The 24,345-nt window shown below is 43.6% G+C and overlaps 1 protein-coding gene across 1 annotated transcript in view; it reads left to right on the top strand.

Annotated features, from left to right (window-relative positions):
* Window positions 1-24,345, top strand: part of LOC142666822 (cadherin-like protein 26) — a 46,655-nt gene that overhangs the window by 3,540 nt on the left and 18,770 nt on the right. Inside the window, exons 2-7 of the mRNA XM_075847037.1 lie at window positions 16,440-16,496; window positions 17,275-17,391; window positions 18,670-18,828; window positions 20,689-20,836; window positions 21,473-21,639; window positions 23,566-23,694. Coding sequence (XP_075703152.1) covers window positions 16,440-16,496; window positions 17,275-17,391; window positions 18,670-18,828; window positions 20,689-20,836; window positions 21,473-21,639; window positions 23,566-23,694 — 777 coding nt within the window. The remainder of the gene's footprint in view (window positions 1-16,439; window positions 16,497-17,274; window positions 17,392-18,669; window positions 18,829-20,688; window positions 20,837-21,472; window positions 21,640-23,565; window positions 23,695-24,345) is intronic.

Below are 24,345 nucleotides of genomic sequence, written 5' to 3'. Positions count from 1 at the left end.
TGAAAAACGCAGCGAAAATTGCGAGTGTCTTAAAAAAGTCTGAAAATCGAGAGGTGTTTTCTCTTTAAAACAGCTCCGGATTTTCAGATGTTTTTGAGTGTGTGAACATCCCCCTAGGGTATGTTCACACGCTTCGCAAAAGACGTCTGAAAATCCGGAGCTGTTTTCAAGCGAAAACGGCTTCTGATTTTCAAACGTTTTTGTAACTACTCGCGTTTTTCGCTGTGTATTTTACGGCCGTTATTGGAGCTGTTTTTCAATGGAGTCAATGAAAAACAGCTCCAAAAACGTCCCAAGAAGTGAAATGCGCTTCTTTTACGTGCCGTATTTTGACAGCGACGTGTAAAATTAAGCCTCGTGGGAACAGAACACTGTAAATCCCATTACAGGCAATGGGCAGATGTTTGGAGGCGTAATGGTGCAGTTTTTCAGGTGTAATTCGAGGCGTAAACGGCCCGAATTTCGTCTGAAACCACTGCATGTGAACATACCCTTATAGACCAGCACAACCTAACTAGAACACAAACAGTTGTACTGTTCATATCTTTAATTGGGTAAAGTGCAGGGAGAAAAGTAAGTGAACCCCTGAATGTAATAACCTGTAGATCAACAATGTTGAGGAAAAATTTCTGACCATTCCTCCCTCAAAAGTGTTTCAGTCCATGAATATTTCTGGGAATGCTTGCGTGCACAGCGCCCTTCAGGTCATGCCTCGGGATCTTGATAGACTCGGCCATTCCAAAACACAAAACTTTTTCTATTCCATTCTTTAGTTGATTTACTTGTGCTATGGATCATTGTCTTATTGCACCACCTAACGTCTCTTCAGCTTGAGGTCGTGGACTTCAGCCATTACGTTCTCCTGTAAAACGTTTTGATACACTATTGAATTCATTGTTCCCTCAATGATCGTAAGGCGTCCAGGCCCTAAGGCGGCAAAGCTGTCCCTCCACCAAGGCGCTCCCTCCACCATGACGCTCCCTCCACCATGACGCTTCCTCCACCAAGGCGCTCCCTCCTCCATGGCGCTCCCTCCTCCATGGCGCTCCCTCCACCATGGCGCTCCCTCCACCATGGCGCTCCCTCCACCATGGCGCTCCCTCCACCATGACGCTCCCTCCACCATGACGCTCCCTCCACCATGACGCTCCCTCCACCATGACGCTCCCTCCACCATGACGCTCCCTCCACCATGCTTCACAGTTGGGATGAGGTTTTGGTGTTGGTGTGCAATGTTCTTTTTCTTCCAAACATAGCGTTGTGCATTTGTGCTAAAAAGTTTCAACTTTGTCTCATCTGTTCATAGAAGACTTTCTCACAAGCATTTTGCAACATCCAGGTAGTCTCCGCAGAATTAGTTGGACCTGCAATGTTTTGTTTTTTTACAGCAGTGATTTTCTTTGTGATGTCCTTCCATGTACACGCCCTTCTTGTTCAGTGTTTTTCTAATAATGGACACATGGACTGAGGTTTTTGCAGTTTGTAGGGTACTTTAGTAGGTCATTTGCTGTTATCTTTTGGCTACTTTCTCACGTTTTTCAGAATTATTCGTTGTTCTCTTGGAGTGATATTAACAGGACGCCCATTTCTAGGGAGAGTAGAAAGTCCTGAAATTTCTTCATTTGTGGACAATTTGTCTAAATGATGTACACCCAGGTCCTTAGCAATTCTTTTCTAGCCTTTTCCAGCTTCATGCGTCTCTAGAACACAACTTCTGAGGTCTTCTGAAAGTGGTTTGCCTCGAGACATGGTTGTCAGAAACCAATCTTCCTTGAAAAGAACAGATTTGTCAGTAACCAGGCTCTGTGTGCCTTTATTATCTAATTTAAACACCTTTTAACTCATGGAGAAGTCATTAACACAGAGGTTCACGTACTTTATCTCCCTGGACTGTGGATGTTGACTCAAGGTGCTCAATAAAAGACATGTCCAGTACAATTGTTTTGTTAGATTGGACCACATTTTATCTGTAATCAATGCAAAAATCCAGTTCATTACAAAGGGTTCACGTAATTTTTTTTGCAACATTGTTTTCTAATGTTCATTAGATCCTCGCAAATTACTTTTAACCCACTGATAGTTTAGGATATTTTGTGCATAGGCGACGTTAGGCGTGTTAATAGACTGGAAAATCTCTTGAAGATGTGATCATTGTCCCAAATTTCAGGACATTAGAATAGTCAGGCTCTGTTCACATTTAAGAGGTTTCACCTACTATCTGGTATTTTTTCTTACGAGAATAGCGCAGAACCCCAAGTGGACGATTAAAGTTTTAGGGTTTGCGGATATCCGCTTGAGAATTTTTTTTACTTAACTACCTCTACCCATGATTACATCCATGTATAAATTGCTGTGCTCCCATGTGAGAACTTTGCAAAAACTGTGGCAGAAACACTCTCCAAATGTGAACATAACCCTGAGAGCTCATTCACACTTGCGTATGAAAATATGAATCAAATACAGATACGTAATAAGGAACTTTTTTTTTTTTCTTTTACAGTTTGTTCCGTTTTTGTTCCTTAGGCTGGGTTCACACGAGCACATTAACGTCCGTAATGGACGGACGTATTTCGGCCGGAAGTCCCGGACCGAACTCAGTGCAGGGAGCCGGGCTCCTAGCGTCATAGTTATGTACGATGCTAGGAGTCCCTGCCTCTCTGCAGGACAACTGTCCCGTACTGTAATCATGTTTTCAATACCCATTGACTTCTATGAGCTAAAAACTATACCCTTGCGGATCTGTTGGAACATGCTGCGGATTAAAAAAAAAAAAAGCAAGCACTGTAAAATTGGAAAGGTGAATAAAACCATTGACATATATTTCAACATTTTTTTTCAATGAAGAATGAAATAATACAAATCCGTAAAATGCAAGTGTGAATGAGCCCTAAGGAAGACTACGTATGACTGGAATACTCTGCAGAAAGAGGCTACACAATATATATGTATACAATCTACACTCTGTGGGTAGTGTACTGTGTCCACAGATATACTGTAGCTGTCGTGATGGCCACTGCTGAAGCATCAGTGATATCTGTGACAACTACAAGTTCTGGCTGCCGCACTTTACCTGCCGGCCACCCATATGAAAACCATCCACCTGCTCGGAGCTTAATATAACTTCTTATCGTAACATAACTTGAAAGCTTGTTTGATATTCTTATGAATTGCAGTTTTTGAAACTTCTTATCTCCATGATCTTACGTGTGCGGCTGTGAAATCAAATTACTGATTATTTGTTGGATTAGGTACAATGCTGCAAAGTGACATGTCAGTTCTCAGACCTCCACCGATCAGAACTTCTAAGACCCCTACAGATCGCTAAAACGAAGTGGCAGAAGTGCTCTTGTGAGCACTGTGCCGCTGCGTTTCTGATCGGCTTTCCTCGGAGCAGTGTACAGACTCAATAGACAGTCTGAGTCTGTTCACAGCTCGCTCGGCTTTCCGATGGGGAGACCACTACGTCTAGAGGAAAGAAGGATTCTACACAAACATAGAAGAGGATTCTCTACTGGAAGTTGTCACACTATGGAACTTTCTAATGTAAGAGCAGTCACACTATCGAGGTCTCTACTGTAAAAGCAGTCACACTATCAAAGTCTCTACTGTAAGAGCAGTCACACTATAGAACTTTCTACTGTAAGAGCAGTCACACCATGGAAGTCTCTGCTGTAAGAGCAGTCACTATGGAACTTTCTACACCAACAAAGAAGGGAATTCTCTACAGTAAGAGCAGTCACACTATGGAAGTTTCTACTGTAAGAGCAGTCACACTGGAAGTCTCTACTGTAAGAGCAGTCACACTGGAAGTCTCTACTGTAAGAGCAGTCACACTATCGAAGTCTCTACTGTAAAAGCAGTCACACTATCGAAGTCTCTACTGTAAAAGCAGTCACACTATCGAAGTCTCTACTGTAAAAGCAGTCACACTATCGAAGTCTCTACTGTAAAAGCAGTCACACTATCGAAGTCTCTACTGTAAGAGCAGTCACACTGGAAGTCTCTACTGTAAGAGCAGTCACACTATAGAACTTTCTACTGTAAGAGCAGTCACACCATGGAAGTCTCACACTATGGAACATTCTGCCAGGAAATTATTATGGCGAGTTCACTAGAGTTTAAAAGGGTCCTGGATGCCTTTCTTGAGTATGATATTACAGGTTATGGGCACTAGATTACTCCAGGGATTTATTCTGATTGATAGATTTGGAGTAGGGAAGGAATCTTTCCCTAAAATTGGCTTCAACCTAATGACTGAATACTTTACATGTATATACTTTGGAACGATTTTCCAACCTATACCTCTACCGAAAGCCCACGATGTATTCCACTGCATGCCTATAGTGGCATCCGTCACCCATAGGCTCTGATAGTAAAAAAAAGTAAATTGTGCATTTTTTTTTTTTTTTTTTTACACTGTATCCCTTTGTGTAGAATGGCACATAATAGTCTACTCTTCTATTCTATACATAAAATAACAAGTATGCCGTCGTATTATGGCCAGACATATGGCTATGGATTTTTTCGGTCACGAAACTAACACATTTTTGTAACCTGTTGAATAGAATGCAGCTTCTTCTTCTAAAAGTTCTTCCAAATTGATGTATTTTCTTTGTACTTTTTAATATTTTTATCATTTATGTTGGGCATTGATTGATCAGTGAATTATACGGAGACATGGGCACTCTGTATGCGGCTTTGCTCCGTGTTACCTATTATTCTCCCCTAGAAGCAACGCTCCGTAATGCAGTATCCAATGGACTATGCCGTAATTTATAAAGAATCCAACAGCGAAAAACCTCAATGTACCTCTCTATGAAATCGGAGGTGTAGGGGTAAGTTTACACGTAGCGTAAATACTGCGGATTGTCTGCAACGGATTTTGTTGTGCATAATCACCGGCATAATACAGAAGCAGCAAAGTGGATGAGATTTGTACAAATCTCCTCTACACGCTGCGTAAATAAGAAGCAGGGGAAAAAACGCTCAGAAATTGACCTGCGGAACGTTTTTTTATTAACCCGCAGCATGTTAATTGTTTTTGTATAAACGCTTCTTTTGTGTTGCGGGTTTTTCCCATTGAATTCAACCGGGAGGTAAATCCTGCAACAAATAGCAGCTGTTGCTATTTTTGCGGCGGCAAAGCTGAGATTCCGCCGCAAAAATCGCAACTCAGGAAATAATTTTTTTATACTTACCCAGAATTCTGTGCTTCTTCGTCCAGGCCGGCCTCCTGGGATGACGTTTCATCCCATGTGATCGCTACAGCCAATCACAGGCTGCAGCGGACATTCCAGGAAAAAAACTGCACATCAAATTTGGTGTGTTTTTTTCCGCCCTGTGTGAACGTAGCCTAATAGTGTCCCATAGAAGTCTATGGAACTCGGAGGTTGTATGGCAACGTAGTACAGTTCTGTGCATTACCCCTTATCTGATCAAAAGATGAGCTCTTTCCAATGGAAACTGGTTCCACTAGTTAGGACTGGCATAGGACTTTACTGGTGACATTACTGGGCTACAATTGAAGCGTTTAATCAGACAAGTACGTACCTGTGCAGGAATAGAGGAAATATATGAACAACTGGGCAGATCTTCCCACCTATGGCATCTTAAAGGGTATGTGGACCTTAACGTTACATTTTTTATTGCTCTGGCATCTAGCAATAAATAAACGTTATCGTTTTGTGTCGAAAGTTTTGATGTGGAACTGTGTCTCCATGGTTACAGACAACAAACTGTGTAGTCTGATCTTGTAGTCATGTGTTACTCCACGCCGCTTCTTGTTATCCTATAGACAGTGGACGAGGAGGGCATAGGGAGTGGAGTAACACGTGACTGCAGAATCAGACTTCACAGCTTTTAGTTGTAGTCTGTAACCATGGAGACACATAGGTCCGCATAGGAGCAACATCCACAATACGGTAATTTGTTTATTAGATGCATTTAAAAAAATTATTGCTAGTCTAGAGTGATAATAGCTGGCCTGCTATATTTTTTTGACCGCCCCTTCATCACGACCTTGACGTTTTCTGACTTGTGTACAGAATGCCAGGGTTAGTAGTGACAAAGTCTATACCCTCGAGCTGTCATCACTTTATAATAGTTCACACTTGAGAAACAAATTAAGTTCTGTTCCTCCCTTGTGGAAATAATTACCCCAAGCAACAATATAATTTATTGAGTTTATAGAGCTGTGGTGGATTATATGAGCTTGTCACAACAACAGAACTATAATGTCTACAGGGATATATTCACACAGTGCAGTTTTTTTTGTGTCGTTTTTGAAGCCACAACCAGGAGTGAATTGAAAAAAAAAAAAAGAGCAGTAAAATCTTTTCTTTATACTTCCCCCTCCCTGTAGGATCCACTCTTCATTGTGGCTTCAAAAACGGCATAAGAAAACTGCACCAAAACTGCAGTGTGTGAATAAGGGCTCGTCCACACGTAACGGAATTGCTGCGGTTTTTTCCACAAAAAAGCACAGTAGAATACAGTAGCAGCATAGTGGATGAGATTTAACAAATCTCATCCACACGCTGCATAAAATTTCCAAGCCGAAATTGAGCTGCGGTGCGTATTTTTCGGACAGCAGCGCGTCAATTCCTGCTGCGGAAAGTGCGCTGAATTGCTGCATTTTTCAGAGACGATGTCACCATCTCCTAACACTGGGGAAAACGCAGCAATTTACGAACCATTCTCTGCTGCAAAAAACGCAGGAAATGGAGCATTTTTGCGGCAGCGGAAAGCCTTTGACTTTCAACGGAATTGCTGCAGAAATTTTCTGCAGCAATTCCGTTGTGTGTGGACAAGCGCCTTAGGTAATTTCTCCTTTCTGCGGTGACGTTTAGGTGAGTTTCTCCAAAATCTACCCCCGCGACAATTCAGTGTGTTTGATGATGCTTGTCTGGTTAATTTGTGTAAATGAAAATGATACAACCGTCGCGTGCTATTTCCTCGGTGTGTCGGCGACTTGCGCAACCTTTCGGAACAGTTCTAAAAACTGCATGTATATTGGCAATAAAATGTGGGTTTTTACTGCCGTTTTTATGAATGAGAATTGTTTTTTCGGAGGTCCCTCCTGAAACCATCACAGTAACAGGAATGGAGGAACACTAAATCGTATTATACCCTATGTAAGTTTATGTGAGGAGGGGTAAGCATGCAGCTCCGCTTCCTAAAAATCAGAGGCATAGCTGGAGGGGTAACTGGGTTTGGCGGGCCAAATGCCCAGGGGTAGGCGCACAAAGAAGGCACACTCTCTGGCCAGGGTTTGTAGTTACAGGGCTAGGGGAGAAAACTGAATCCTTGCCCCAGGTGGTGGAAAGCCATGCTACCAGTCTAGCTAGCGGTGTAGCCAGGAGTATGTGCCAGGGGAGCGCCAATAAGCCACTCCGCCTTGGCCAGGGTATTTATATACAGGATTATGGCAGCAAACTGACTCATTTCTCCGGGTATATATTTGTAATGTGGAGATATTTTTGGTCGGATTCCCTATGAATCAGACGGAAATAGAGTCGTGGCTTGTTCCATCGGACCCCATATGTGCGGAGAATGGGACCTGACAGCGAACGGGGCTTGTATATGGACAACTTTACAAAATTTTGCATGCAATAACGTGCCTCTTCCATGAGGAGACACACCTTAGAAGAATACAATGCAGACAAAACCTCATAGCAAATAATAAGCTTAATACACAGATTTCATAACGTCAATGTTTAAGTAAGGGGAGGGATAGACTTGGACACCATTTTTAACGCGGCTTATACTACTTGTTAGCCGTGGATACGGCCGCACAGATACCTTGGCTGACACTTGGTTGGGGGTCAACAGACACTGGTTCTGAGCATGCTCACTGCAAGGAGCCATAATAGCAGAATATAACAAAAAAGTATTAAAAAAATCATTGTTTCTGTCAAAGTGTTACATTCTGCTCAGCGGTTACTTGTGTAACTTGACTCCATAGGACACAATGAAAAGTTACTGCAAGCAGCAGGTCGGGGGCACATGGTCGTCCAGTAACCAGCTTGAAAAGCATTCTCCTTCTATGTAAATAGATCCGGTAATGTCAGACCCTGAGGACATAGTCGTAAATCAAATAAGACCGTCACTGAGGTGATCCTTACCACTGAAAATTCAAATAAGCCCAACAAATGTTTTTGCTCAGATAGAAATTGAGTATTTTTACCAACGTAGGCTCAGCCAAAAGTATTCTATGAATTTGTGCCTCAGGGGATATTACAGGGAGTTATAACACACGGCTAAAATGTTCTAAAAATGAACCTCACGTTCCTACTACAATCACGCTCCCATTTATCGGCCGTATTGTTGTTTTTGTGTGCACCGTTCGTCCGTTATTGCCACCGCCCATGCTACTTCCCATCCTTCTCACACGGTAATATCTTCAGAGAGCAGCCTGTATGGCGTCTGTATTCGGCAAGGCATTATGAGGAAGCCCGTCCGAGGTCAAATGATCCTTTTTCTATTGTTGCCACGATTCATCGCCTCAAACCCCAACGTTTTCGGAATTCGCCGAATCTGAAATTCGGATCCACAACCATAGAGTTAAATGATAACATGCAGTATACATGCAACGGTTTTATTATTGAGTTCAATGTATAAACAGTATTCAGTAAACTCCTAAGCTCCCCCTAGTGGTGGCTCAAGGCAGTCAGAATTTTTTTTATTTAGCTCTGTGGCTAAGCAGGTAGACTGCTATAAAGATGAATTAGTCAATGAAGATTTTTGGACATTTTTAGACTTACAAACAAAATTAAATCATGTTCTAGTCTAGACATTCACTTTACATCCTGAATCCATTTTAGTTCATACCTGAATCAGAACGTTCATTCCTTGCTAATGACCATCATAGATAAACATGGACTTGAAACCATCACTGACTGTGGAAACTTCACACTGGACCGCAAGCAACTTGGATTGACGCCTCTCCCTTCTTCCTCCAGACTCTGGGACCGAGATTTCCAAATTGAATGCAAAATTTACTTTGAAGTTTCCACAGTCCGTGATGAAGCAACCTGGGCTTCCATACCACCTCAGCAGTGCCACAGGCTGATCGTCCCTATGCCACGCCGCATGGATAACACCTCAGCAGTGCCACAGGCTGATCGCCTCCATGCCACGCTGCATTGATAAACCCTCAGCAGTGCCACAGGCTGATCATCTCCATGCCACGCCGCATTGATAACACCTCAGCAGTGCCACAGGCTGATCACCTCCATGCCACGCTGCATTGATAACCCCTCAGCAGTGCCACAGGCTGATCGCCTTCATGCCACGCCACATTGATAACACCTCAGCAGTGCCACTGGCTGATCACCTCCATGCCACGCCACATTGATGCAGTAATTCATGCAGAATCGGAGCCCCGACCAAGTATTGAGGGCAGATACCTGACAGACTTTTCAGTAGGACAACATTTCGCTATTAAAAATTATTTTTGAAATTGGGCTTATGTAATATTCTAATTTTCTGAGAGACTAAATTTGGGGTTTTCATTAACTGTTACCGATAATCATCAACATTACAAGAAAACAATGCTGGAAATAGATCCCTCTGTGTGTAATTAATCTATAGAATATATGAGTTTCACTTTTTGAATTGAATTACTGAAATAAATTTCGATTTTGATATTCTTATCCATTGAGAAGGATTAGTATGTATGTGTAAAATATATATATATCTCACACCAGGGGTGAAACAAATAGTGGGGCCCCTATCCACCATGACCACTTTGCAGCATTTCCAGAACATGTAAATCTTATCATTGTTTTGGTCTTCGCTGTGCGTCATGTGGTGTTTTTCATGGCCGAGTTGCACCCATGCGGGACCGTTTTCACCGATCTGTCATAGACTTGAGTCTATTCAGGTATCTGTGAAAACGTACAAAAATAGGACATGTACTATTTTTTCACGGGTCCTTCACACGGCCCATTAAAAGAACGGCCATGTGAACAGCCCCATAATACATGCAGTCGCGTGACAGCCATAAAAAAACAAAACGTCCATCACACGAACGATTAACACGTTTGTATAAGCCCTTAGTGTCTGGGGTTTCACAGTTGAATGTTCACAGAAACAATAGAAGTGATAAAGACGGGAAGGTGGAAGTCATAAATGACTGAATAGAGACGTCACTAAACAGCTGACACCTTTCCATGGGATCTGGTTACAAGGAGATGGTTGCCTCCCTGGAGCAATAAAGTGAAGTACATGCTGTGTCTGCACTCAGCGCCTGATCCTACAGCCATTTAGGCTTGGGTTACATATGGCGACTTTGGTCGCGATAAAAGTCGTACGGCCAAAGATGGCCGCGCTGCGCTGTCTGCATTATAAAAGTGAGAGTGGACGATAAACCACCCGCAAGTTACTGCGATAAAACATTCACGAGGGTTAGAAACCGACTGGACTTCTTGCGACTCTGGTGCGACCACATTGACTCATTACGAGAGAGAATAAACAGATTATATATAGACCATCGATATTACAGTCCCAAAAAATCCCTTTAATGCTAAAATAAACAAAATAACATTCTAAAAACCAAAAATAAATGTATCCGCCAATGGCAACTTTTTGGATTTTCCCATTGGGACTATCGTGGCTATTTTTTGGCATATGGATGTCATAGACGGGGGGGGTCCACTGCTCAGAACACCCCTATTAACCAGAGCGGAGAGCCACTAACAATCTGTATATGAAGGTGTTACATTGATGATTTTTATTTGAGGTTTATTTGGGCTCTGTATGGGGGGGGGGGGGGTCTGAAAATGTCATGGAAGGGTTAAATTCTGTACTTTTGTATCTTGTCTGTACTTTTTGTTTGTAATAGTACATTTACAAGGTCGTGATCTGTGAGGAACTTGCTGCCCTGTGTACTTTTATCTTTCTTTTTTGTGGCTGAATATTTCAATATTATTTCGATTTTGTATTCTTTTACATGTCTACATGTTTTATTATTCTCTCATTCTAGACATGTGATCAGTTCATGTATTGTGTCCTGTAACCAGCTGTCCACTTCTGTTTGGCTTATGCAGCTACGCAGTGGCGTAACTACCGCTATAGCGGCCCGTGGCATGAGGGGGCTCGTGCTGCCCGCTGGCACTGGCCTCCCCCCCCCCCATGCCGGTGGCTCCGCTAGCAGCCGCTATGGCTGCTACAGCGGTAGCGACGCCACATTCAATAGTATTTGCATCCTTAGGACGCAGATACTATTGAACACTACGGCAGGGTAGTATCTCCCTGCTCTGCCATGGGCTACAGGCCACGTTCGGCCTGCAGCGATTCAGGTGCAGGGATTTCTGCGCAGGCCAGCGTGATGACCTCACTTGACCACTCCGGCCTACGCAAGGATCCCGTTGGTGTTGAGGAGTAGCTCCGTTCGTCGTGGGAATGGGGCCTAGGAAAGTATAAATGTTTTTATTTGTTTGGGGGGGTTGATATATGGCGCTATTTACAGGGGGATGTATGGCCCTATCTACAAGTGGGAGCACTGTCTACATGAGGGGGTTGTATGGTATTGTCTACAGGGGGTGGCTGTATGGCACTGTCTACAGGGGGTGGCTGTATGGCACTGTCTACAGGGGGTGGCTGTATGGCACTGTCTACAGGGGGTGGCTGTATGGCACTGTCTACAGAGGGTGACTGTATGGCACTGTCTACAGGGGAGCACTATCTACCAAGGGGGCTTTGTGTAGCACACAGGGGAGTCAAAAGTTTGCTATGGGGCCCAGTGCTTCCTAGTTATGTCCCTGCAGCTACGGCAGCTATAGCATAGGTATAGACCCCCTATCGTGTGCGTGATAATATCTCACAGTGTCCTCTTACTCTGTTGTCAAGACTTTCTCACTTCTCAATGATGCTATTATTTGGGTACTCCAGGGTTGTATTATTTGGGTACTGCATAGAGGTATTATTTTGTTACTATATGGTGGTATTTGTACACTTCATGAAGGTATTTGTGCACTATATGGAATTAATATTGTATTACTTGAGAATTGTATGACTGTATTATTGGTGCACTAAGTGGCAGCATTATTTGGGCATTGTATACTAGTATTATTCAAATAATCCCTCCAGTTGTACTTTCTCGCCGGAACGGACTTCGGGCACAGAGAGACGCTCTAATAACTGCACCTTGGCCCCTTCTAGCAGCTGGGGGGGTTCCTAGAGTTTGACCTCCACCAATCTAAGAATAGACCATTAATTTTAACGAACCAGAAAACCTCTTTAAGCATTGTTTGGCAATATTAAATAAGCTCTTTATCATTCGGGCCAAAAGCCCCCTGGGAATTGCATGGCTAGGCCCAATGCCCCATATATTTAAAAAAAACTTAGCAAAACCCCATGGGGGCGTGCTTTACACCCCTCCAGCCAAAGCTTACTGCTTCCTGTTCCATTCTACTCCTCCACAGGTGAATTGTTGATCAGGCAGCTCTATCATGCCAGATATGCAACTTTTTGAAAGGTGGAAACCTATGGCTAAGCGCTATGGTACAACTCATTCTACCATTGGCCCATTTAGATTGCATGGTAGTACATTTGATTTTACAGACGTGTCCATCCATACCAATTCTTGAATTTTTTTAAGGAGTACAATTTCTCATGAAACAAATTCATTACAATATCACGGCATGCTAGCAAATCCCATCACCGTCAATGGGTGGCAACATAAAGAGACCTATAGTATAGACATCTCGTGATAGAGTATCGCAAAATCATTTGTTTTTTCAAAGCTAGTCATCTCGCGCCACACATCTCAGGATATGTTGAGATAAGAGGAAAGGTAGAGTAGGACGCATCCGTATGTAACTTAGCAATGGTGCGACTGAAATAGCTGAACCCACTGGTTATAACTGGTATTCACATGTGTAATATGTAAGGCCGCATTCAGACAAGTTGGTTGTGTGCATGAATTTATAGATACAATATCAGACATATAAAACAATGGAGTTATCTGTTCCCATGTACACAGGGCAGTAGTGCAGATCACTTTGAAGGACATGTTGACGCGTTTCGCACTCATCTCGGCTTCGTCTCTGTATCTTTTGCAGAGGAGTTTACAAGCACTGTGCTGTTTATTCATCTTTATGTACCTGTCGGATTGATAGATAAAATAAAAAAATGTATGACTTGTAAATTAAGGTTGATGAAGACGATAAGCGCAGCTTTTTGGCGCTCCAGAATTTCGAGAACAGGACTGGAGTTTCTCCTTTAATCACTTCTATTCTACATGTTCGTGATGGAATCTGTTTGATTTTGCCCATCCATATGTAAATATTGGCATTGAAATCGGCTTACAGTTATGTTTCAGTGAGTTGACTTCTCACTTATTGACATAGGCAGTTTTCCAAAATTGCTGGTCCTGTTACTAAATTTAGACAATGTATTTAAAGTGGTTGTACACAATTAGAAAAACATGAGTGCTTCATTACAAAAACAGCGCCACACCGGTCCATGGGTTGTGTCTGGAGCTGAGCTGCAATACCAGTGATGAGGATTGCAACACCACACACAACCTGGGGACAGATTTGGAGCAGTTGACGTTCATGGGTCCCAATGCCAAATCTGGGCCCCCACCTACCATGTGCCATTTATAATACTAGTGCATTCTTCTGACAGAGAGGCCTTTTGGGCCCCCTTAGGCACCAGGGACCTGGTACAGCTGCTCTACACCCTTTATCGCTACTCCGCATGATAATTGCACCACTGGACAGAATTCGGGAGTTCCCCTTGAAGGGTAACTCTACTCTAAATGCATGACTCACTATTGGTTGGTTAATTTATTTTTTATTTGCCTTGGTAATTCTTTCAAACTCTTTTTGGCCATTCGTCTAATGTGCTTATTGAACTACTCTTTTTTTTTTCAAGGGAGTGAGACTAGTTGTCACAGCCCCGCCCCTGTTTTAAAATCACCAAATAGTAATTGGTGGTTAGGTAGAGAGCTCAGGACTTCCAAGTTAACCCTCTGTGAGCTAAACTAGTGATCATGGGGGCAGACAATGTATGGGATATTTTTATGAGCAATTCCATTAAGAACACTATAGTCAGTCGCTTCCAAGTATGAATTGGTTGATAACATAGAGCAATAGATTTATATTGTGCACTTGACAATCATATGTTATTGCTCCAATGCATCAAAAATTAAAAAGTAAGCATCTTTGGTTAAGAAAAAAAACATAACAAATAAAAATACTACTATTTGTGTATATAGTTCCTAAACTGATCTATGTGTCTCCATGGTAACAGACTACAAAAAAAACCTGTGTTGTCATATCCTGTAGTTGTATGCTACTCTGGTCCAATTGCCCCCCCCCCCTGCTTCTAGACAGTACAGACGGTAGAAGATGGGGCAGCGTGAGTGGAATAAAACATGACTACAGGATCAGACTACACATCAGGTTTTTGTAGTCAGAGACACCTAGATCTGCATATGAGCTGTATACACAAAACGAAAGGATATTTTTAATCAAGATTTTTATTTTTATTTTCGATGCAATTAGTTGAAAGAGTATACATAACTTTTAATGTTAACATGTGGCTATTTCAGATGACTATAAAATGGGGAAATTAGGCGTGCACATGGAAACGCGTCAAGAAAATTGTGCAAGTCAACGATGGTGTAGAGCGCACGTCTCGTAAATGAGTTCTATTAAATAAAATCTTTCAGCTTCCATCAGTCATTCACAAAGATGCAGATCGTTGCTGGTCTGAATCCCCTTCCCAGCCCCCTCCCTTCATAAACTTGTCTTTCCAGCGACGCCAGTCATTGTTACATGGTTGACCCCTAGCCATAGTGGGATTCCAGGGAAAGGCGGCTCCTGTTGTGGGGATTATACCCAATTATCTAGATGTTTTATGTTTCACCAGTCCTTCCACTATAAGATCCTAGAGGTGAATATACTGTACCATACAAGTACCGTCCTGTAAACTGGAAAGACCATGGGGCTTAGCGGAGTTGAGATTGTGATTGAAAGACACAGATTAAGTTTTCAAGTGAGGCTGAGATAATGATCGATTTACGGCGACGATCATCACAAGCGCACAACACCCTTCTGCCAGGTTAATCTTGTAATAAGGTGGGACATTCAAGAAACAATTTGCCTCAGGGGAATGAAGAGAATGGTTTAATGTTTTCTATAGTTCTGTAGGAAAACTTCATCCTCTCCAGCCTATTACCTATGATTTATGAACGGGGTGGGTCTTGACATGTCTCTGTCTGGAGCACAGACTTAAAAGGGTGACGGGGCTCCATGGGGCCCTTATACAGTACAAGCCTTCGCCTTGAGCACTGTACCGTGTAGTCCGCCTCAGCCACCCAAAAATGCGCTCAAGTTCCTAAGTGATTCCATCACTGAGAAGAAGTGTATATATTATATTCACCTGTAAATACAGTATGTACATACGGGTGGAGAATAGAATCACTTCATATCACACCATTATATATGTCTTGTCCATTGTCTCCAGCAGGGGGAGATGTATCAAACCTGGTGCTAAAGATAAGGGGGCAGTTGTTTATGACAACCAATCAGGTTGCTGTATTTAAAGCGTGGAGTCTGATAGGTTGCCACTACATATCCCTCCATGTAGCTACAGGTAAAGCTGCTTATAGATATTGACTATCTGCTGATCACTAATGCCTATGGGACCAGGCTACAATGGGGCCCCAAGAGAGGATTGGCTAAGCTGGATTTCAAACCCCTGGGATGAGCAGCATTAAATTTGGGCCCGCTCTATATCTCCCCTTATCGGCTGCCACATATGTACGTGGCATGACGTTAAGGGGTTAGAGGGCAATTCTGTCCTGCAATAAACATACACCGTGGATTGCAGATTGGGATTGTGCAGTGTGATTGTCACTTTTGCGCCTCGTTACTGTCTAAAGAGCGTTCGCTCCCCAAAACAGTCCCCACTAGATCTAGATAGAAGTTCTTGAGTGATCCACGTCCATCAACTTATCAACATTTACTGTTTTTTGATATATCTTTTTTTTAAAAATCTGGGTCACAACCAGTTTGGCCGCCATGATGGCACCCCCAGGGGTTATGAATGAATCGTATAGAACGAGGGCAGATTCAGGAAAGTTGTGACTCCTTGTGGGATCTGAATTGGAGCAATAACAACAAGTGATAAGAAAAGATTCATTTAGAAGAAATCATTTCTATTCTGTTTCCTAGGGAATATGAGCCTCGTATGGAGGAGACTGGAGTGTTACAGATGTAGCCATCTTTATCTTGACTTTTAACACGTTAAATACAGTGTCAAACTTTTTCAGTGGCATTTCTTGTGCGATATCACGCTGCAGCAAGTTATCAGAGTCCAGATAAACTTGGCTAAATCTGTATGTGAGAAATCAGGTGTGATTCAGGTGTGGTGGATTTTATTCATTAAAAATGAATATCTAATTAGATTATCTGTTTAATTATCAGGTCATCACTTCCCTGGGAGAGCGGCCAAGCGTATCCCTCCAGAGGCGCATAAAGCGGGTATGTACCGTGCTGCATGGCAAATAAGTAACGCACGACGCTGGGTGTGACTGGGAGGCTAAGAAAACACAACGGCAAGATCTATCTGTCTGTCTGTCTCTCTCTCTCTCTCTCCTGTCTCTCTCTCTCTCTCCTGTCTCTCTCTCTCTCTCCTGTCTCTCTCTCTCTCCTGTCTCTGTCTCTCCTGTCTCTCCTATCTCTCCTATCGCTCTCGCTCTCTCCTGTCTCTGCTATCGCTCTCGCTCTCTCCTGTCTCTCCTATCGCTCTCGCTCTCTCCTGTCTCTCTCTCTCTCTCCTGTCTCTCTCTCTCCTGTCTCTCCTATCTCTCCTATCGCTCTCGCTCTCTCCTGTCTCTCCTATCGCTCTCGCTCTCTCCTGTCTCTCCTATCGCTCTCTCTCTCTCCTGTCTCTCTCTCTCTCTCTCGCTCTCTCCTATCGCTCTCTCTCTCTCCAGCATGCTACGCTATTCTGACTGTCAAAAAGCAACAGAAACCTAAGGAAAAGAACTAAAGAAAGTGTGAACAGAGCCCAACTGAGGTCGCCTGCCCCATGCTCCTGTAGTCAATGCCCATAGACCTTCCCGTTACCGGATGATGTTCAGTACCCTGGACATTCAGTATATTGTATTGCAGCTGCTCCATCTAGTGTAAACCTCATAATGGTTGTCAGATTCCTATTCTGCATGGCAAGATAAGTGGCTATACAACTGACGGGTCTGTTTTCAATTACACCTTTACTTATGAGTAGATATTCACACTTGTCATTCTTTCTATGCAGCATGTAGATACGCCAGACAGCCTCCGTCTGCTCCGACGTTCCAAGAGAAGATGGGTACTGACGACCATAGTCTTAGAAGAAAATGACCAAGGACCCTTCCCAAAATATGCTGGAGATGTAAGAACCTGACGGATCTGAGATCACATTCTCATGTAACCTGACGAACCTATCACTGTGTATAAATCTGAATGAGGCTTGACATCTTTAACTTGTCTCCAAACCCGTATTATATCGTGACATGTATGGCACGAGATGTCAAACCTATAGAAAACGTATACCTTCGACGGATCTCTGTCACCCATAGACTTCATGTTTAACATATACATTTTTTAACTGGATGGCTGTGAAAGATAACTAAAAGAAGCCATCACTCGCCCATAGACTGCCATGTTAAAAAAATATATAACTTTTTTTTTTTTTACTGGATGTCGCGAGATTGTATTAATTTGGTATCATGGCAAATTGTATAACTTGAGGTAATTCAAGAAAACTTAAAGGGGTTCTCCCATAATCAATATTTATTACCTATCCACTAGATTAGTAATAAATATCTGATCGGTGGGGATCCGACTGCTGGGACCTCCACTGATCATGAGAATGGGCTTACCTTGCCGTTCCTGGGAGCCCCATAGGAATGGAACGATATTGCGCATGCTCCACCACCGCTCCATTAATTTCTATAGGACTGCAGAAGTTAGCGCTCCGCAGCCCCATAGAAATGAATGGAGCGGTGGTCGTGCATGCACACTACCGCTCCATTACTATGAGGCTCCCAGGAATGGCAAGGTAAGTCCATTCTCATAATCAGTGGGGGTCCCGGAGGTCGGTCCCCCACCGATCAGATATTTAGCACCTATCCTGTGGATAGGTGATAAAAAGTGATTATGGGAAAACCCCTTTAACGGTGGACACATCTGTGACACCTGGACACCCATGGTTCTACTGAACTTATGGCGCCATAGGGAACAATTCTGAAGCATGTCTTCTGAGTTGTGCCGTTCTTCTGTTATTCTTCATTGAAATTTATGAATAAACTGACAACTGGGTGTTTACTTGTCAATGGGACACACCCGTGTGTGGGCACACCTTATTACCAAGGGGAATAGCAACACACAGTTGTCAATTTATTTATACATTTCCAGGAAGCATAACAGAGGAACAGCACAATGCAGAGTTCCAAGAAAAGATGCAGGAAAGATTATAGCAAAATATGCTGGTTTATATGTGGTTTAAGAGCAACTATTTTTCAATGGGAATGTTTGCTTAATCTTGGCCAAACCATTGGGACCATGACCGCCTACACAGACGTGTCCGGTGCCTCTGCAGTGTCATTAGTTTGGTTTTATCTTTCTTACACAGTCACTTTATCCCTCTGTAATTGGTCTATATTTGCAGCTCTTCAATGACAGGTCAGAAAACTACTCCATCCGGTATCTTATCAGCGGGCCTGGAGTGGATGAGCCCCCAGAAATCGGCCTGTTCCAGGTCAATGATAACACCGGTCAGGTCTTTGTGAACCGTGCTATTGACAGAGAGAAGACACCCCTTTTTGTTGTGAGTATGAGAAACCCAGTCTCCTATATGTCACACGATATACCGGCCCCAGGCGTTGTCCCATTATAGAGTGTCCTGTCAGAGAGCAGACAATGAAGCCTTCTATCTCCGCACAATCTCATGTTGTGTGTATTGCTAGAATTGCCAGATCTACCTGCTTTATATTCACACACAGGAGATATGAATCATTTCTTGAATACAAACATTGCAGGTTTCCTCACATGTCCAGTCTGGGGTAAAGTGACGTGAAGTTCTCTATAACCTTAGTTCGGTTAAAATGACCCCTTTTAAGCTGATCATGGGATGTGGGTTCGGGTATTTTCTCCCAGAGAAAGTGGCAGCTTAAAGGGAAGGTGTCATGATTTTTTTTAAAAAAAATTTATTTTTTTATTATATTGCTTTTAATATAATGTAACATTTTATTTTCTTTATTTGTGTTGTCACTTTCTAATTTTTACTGTGTTCTTACTTTTACTTCTCTATGGCGGCTGCCATTTTTTTTTCATCTCTGCATGTGTCGATTAACGACACATACAGAGATGGAATACGGCACATACAACCCCATAGAGAATGCGAACGGGAGCCGTTCCTTTCTCAGAAGCGTTTGCAGTCTGTGTGGGAACAGCGCATGCACCGCTCCCACACAGACCAAAACGAAGCTCGTTTGTAGAGCGAAATCAGGCGCCATTTTCATGTGGACCGGAAGCCGCTGCCGGACCGTAAGATGACGACTTCCGGCCGTGGCTTCCGGCCATATGTTCAACGAAGCGAAGGCGCAAGGAAGAGGAGCGTAGGTGGCAAGAACTTTAGTAGACCAGCGGAGGCGGCAGGAGCAGGTAATTTATGTTCGTGTATGATGTGCGTACTATGTTCGTGTATGATGTGCGTACTATGTTCGTGTATGATGTGCTTACTATGTTCGTGTATGATGTGCGTACTATGTTCGTATCATGTTCTAATCCTCCTACCACTGTGCAGTCGCTCAGAAAATGTAGTGTAAGAGACATTCAAACCCCTCCTCCTGGCACTAGCCAGAATAAGGGGGGGGGGGGGATTGTGTGAGGACACTAGAGCGAGTGTGTCTACCCCAAATTTGCAGCATTAAGCAATGAGGTTGCTTTACCACATTGACCAGGCTGCAATTTTGGGAACTGCTCCCTCTAGTGGCCAGCACATGGAAATGTTACAATTTAGAATCTAATTTATAATATTTCCTGACTTGTGAAAAAATTAAAATAATGTGTAATCCCTTAAATAATAATTGTTTAACTGAAAAAAATAAATAAAATTCTAGCGACACATTCCCTTTAAGTTGACCATATACATTAAATGACTGTTGGCCAAACCCACCGATTTCTGCGCGATTGGCCAACCATCTAATGTGGATGAGGGTGTCCCAACTCTCCCGTGACGGGATATGTTTCGGGTTGTTGAATTTCAACACACCCGTTCCTTTTGTTCTCAGGGTGATAAACCGCAGCCAATGGGGTCTGGCAGCAGATTTTTTTTTTAACCTCTTCTTATAGAGAACATATACACGCTCGGCTAAGCTGAGGCGGAAGGGTATGGGGACGTCGAGAGGAGTAGCGGTCGGCCAAATGACCGTTCCGGCATCCTCTATCTAAAGTCTATGGCCAACTCGGCAGGTAATTTCCACTACAGATTTGCCGAAGTACTACATGGCGCCAATTGAAATAGATAAGCAATCGGTGTAATGCACCAACACACTGCATTAGACTTTCAATTAAACCAAACCATTATAAATTACTGTGACCGGCTTGTGCCCATAGATTATATAGCAGCCTGCCCAGGATGACATTCTCCATATTAATAGTTGCATTTTTCTTTTTTTACGTATAGATTTGCTTTGATGTTGCAGACAGAGCAACTGGGACCATTGTGGACAAGTCACTTATTTTTAATGTTGAAGTAAAGGATCTTAATGACAATGCCCCACTATTTGAAAAAACCATGTATGAGGTTACGGTAAAAGAAACAGCAAATCTGGGTAAGTTGTAGCAAGTAGGGATCCTGATCTATATATTTTATAGAAATACGCCTCAGTCTTCCTTTTCATATAGTTATAGCCAGGCTTCAGTTATATTGATTATTTTTTTTTTTTTAAGAAAACTAGTTTGGAGGAGAAGTTAGCTACTTCCACTCTCACTGATGTCACCATTCATGTAAACTTCCCAGCATTCCTTGTACTTTGTCCTGTTTAAATAACACAAAGCAAAACCTTCTGACATTATAGACGCTAATAGATTGTCTGTTACATTTCTGACAGAAGAACACTTGGTCACCGATACCAGATATTTCATACTTTGAATCCACATGGTTCACGCTACAGACATACTCAAGCATGTCTCTTTACAGTGAGAGGGATTAGAGGATGGATGGGGTTCCTCACTTTTATTAACTGCCAGGGAAATCTAGAAGAAGGATGATGTGTGACTGGTTGACAGAGAAATTATCTGCATGAGAGTTAAGATGGCTGACATGAGTTCTAAGAACGGAACTTGTGACAGAAGGACTATCAGTTAGTGCACATGTGGATTCAAGATTAAGTTTTCATTTTTGTCTGCAGGAACTTTAGTAGGATTTGGGCTATAAAACTTCTATGTTTTTTTCTGGTTCTTTGCAGATAATCCAGTTTTTCAAGTCACGGCAACAGATAATGACAAGGAAGACACCTTAAATTCTAAAGTTACCTATTATATGGTTAATCAGATACCCGACATTCCTAATGTGAAATTTAGTATTGATCCTGACAATGGATTAATTCGTGGAAAAGGATGCTTGAATACTGAGGTTCGTTGTCTTATTCATTATCCAGTTTAGAAAACCTATTTCCATACAACCTATTAGTGAATTCTGAGTTAATAGAGGGGGGTCCTGTGTTCAAGATTCTCATCTCTTGGCCAGAGTGGAGATAGATTACAAAGAGCGTCTCTCGCTCTGGAGGACCAGACCTGTACTGTCCTGTCCAGACAACCCATTGATACGAATGGACACTGTGTAATACTTTATTTCTCCTGTCGAGGCGCTGCAGGGAAATGGAACACTTACTGTCAGATTTCCCCATAGATTACAGCTGATGGCTGGGGGTCCAAGCAGGGGGACGCTTTGAGATCTGCTTATAGATACGGAAACCTCCTAAGCAGGGCCGGCCTTTGGGGTGTGCGACCTGTGCGATCGCACAGGGCGCATCTCTCCAGCAGGTGGAAAGGGTCGCCGCATTGGCTCCATCCCCTGCTTGTGAAGCTCCCAGGCCCAGCGACTCTGCATGATGCTTTTCCACCCAGGCGCTCCTTCTCTGCTCAGTGGCGTTACTGCCGCTGTAGCAGCCATAGCGGCTGCAAGCGTTGCCACCGGGCATGAAGGCGCCTGTCCCACCCGCTGGGCTGGGATCCCCTATGCCCGGTGGCACCGCGATCTCTGCTACAGTGGTAGCGACACTACATTCAATAGTCTCTGCGTCCTTAGAGCGCAGATATCATTGAATCCTATGTCAAAGCAGGGAGGTTTTTACGGCTCTGTCATAGGTTACATGCCGTTCGCCCTGCAGCCCATCTGGGACAGGATCCCTGCACAGGCCGGCGTGATGACCCCACTCGATCACGCCTGCCTACGCAAGGAACCTGTCCACGTTGTGGAGCAGCTCCGTTTTTCGCGGGAACGGGGCCTAGGTAAGTACAGTTTTTTTTTTCTTTGATTTGTTTGGAAGACGCTGTCTATAAGGGGGAGATGGGGGCTGTATAGCAGGATCTACTAGGGGGCTATATAGCAGGATCTACTAGGGGGGGGGGCTGTATAGCAGGATCTACAGGGGGGCTGTATGGCAGAATCTACAGGGGGGGCTATATGGCAGGATCTACAGGGGGCTGTATGGCGGGATCTACCTGTGGACTGTTTGGCGGGATCTACAGGGGGGCTGTATGGCGGGATCTACAGGGGGGCTGTATGGCGGGATCTACAGGGGGGCTGTATGGCAGGATCTACAGGGGGCTGTATGGCAGGATCTACAGGGGGCTGTATGGCGGGATCTATAGTGGGGCTGTATGGCAGAATCTACAGGGGGGCTGTATGGCAGAATCTACAGGGGGGCTGTATGGCAGAATCTAAAAGGGGGGGCTGTATGTGGCACCCAGCGGAGGAGGGACATTATACTGTGGGGGGTCCACTAAGGGGACATTATACTGTGTGGGGGGCACTAAAGGGAGCATTATACTGTGTGTGGGGGGGGGGGTACTAAAAAGGCATTATCCTGTGGGGTCATTATAATTTTTTATGGGTCTTTTTTTTTATGATGGGGGTGGGACGACTACATAAAATTTTGCACGGGCTGCCATCTATCCTATGGCCGGCCCTGCTTCTTAAGTAGGAACTGTCCAAAGCGGAGAACCTGTCTTGTATAGGTCTATTTTTAGGTAATCTCTGCCCTAGACCATGACCGTCCTTACCTTACCCAGGTTACAACATTTTACATGACAGTCTTTGTTATAAAGAATGGATATTTTATACCTAAAAACAGTCCAGATCTGTAACATTGCTTGACGGCCACCTTTACATGGTAACTAATACAGAAGGCAAGTCAGCAAGTTCCTAGACTAGTCCCAATACTCTGGTTATGTATTAGTTTGGTTATGTAGAATGTTATAACAAATTCACAAGTAACCCGAACAATTTGCGTCTGACTTTGAATATCAAGTGAATTTTTTGCCGTTTCTCATTCAGACTGCGAGCATCATCCGGCTGATCGTTGGTGCTCGTGACAATGCAGCTGAACCCATGGCCAGCACAACGGCTGTTATTATCAGTGTACAAGACGGGAATAATAATATGCCGGTGTTCACCAATGACAAAGTGAGTACTAATAAACATTAAACCTACTGTTCTTTTAAATTTTTTGTTATCTAAATAGGTCCCCACTTCTATGCTAGTTGTCACCACCCCCGCTGCCGTTTAATTATGGCCCCCCAATCTTTCTGGCCTGCACCGCTCCTCTACTCAGGGCGGACTTCTCCGCCGCCGCTCCGCCCCTTCTGACTTGGCATCTGGGTCCTAGTGCCCGCGCTGCTTTTCTTAAAGGGCCAGCGCGTGCCAAAATTCATACCGAGCTTTCCCTGGCTTTTTAAGGTCCTCCTTCTCCTTCCTACCTTGCCATATCAATTTGGTTCCTCTTGTGTTCCAAGAAGTTCTCCTGATATCTAGTGTTTGGATTTCTGTGTTTGACATGTGCTTGTACTTTTGACCGTCCGTGCCTGCCGCTTGCCCTGACCCTTTGCTATGTTACTTTTGATGAACCTAGCCACCTGCCCTGGCATTTTTCGTCAATACCGATGTGGAACCTCTGCAGCCTGCCCTGACCTTTTTCCATTCCAGACCACGCAACACCTATTAAGTCAGCCGTCACCAAGGGAGACCATTTTGGGGGTAGCGACCTGGGGTTCCCCTGCAGCGTAGTCCAGATATATGTACAGGGATTAAAGGGTGAAAACCAGGGGTTTCCTTAGA

The sequence above is a fragment of the Rhinoderma darwinii genome, chromosome 13 (genome assembly GCF_050947455.1).
Source record: "Rhinoderma darwinii isolate aRhiDar2 chromosome 13, aRhiDar2.hap1, whole genome shotgun sequence".
Taxonomy (NCBI): domain Eukaryota; kingdom Metazoa; phylum Chordata; class Amphibia; order Anura; family Rhinodermatidae; genus Rhinoderma; species Rhinoderma darwinii.
Note: the sequence above shows the minus strand (reverse complement) of the source record. Positions and strands in the feature narration are given on the sequence as shown.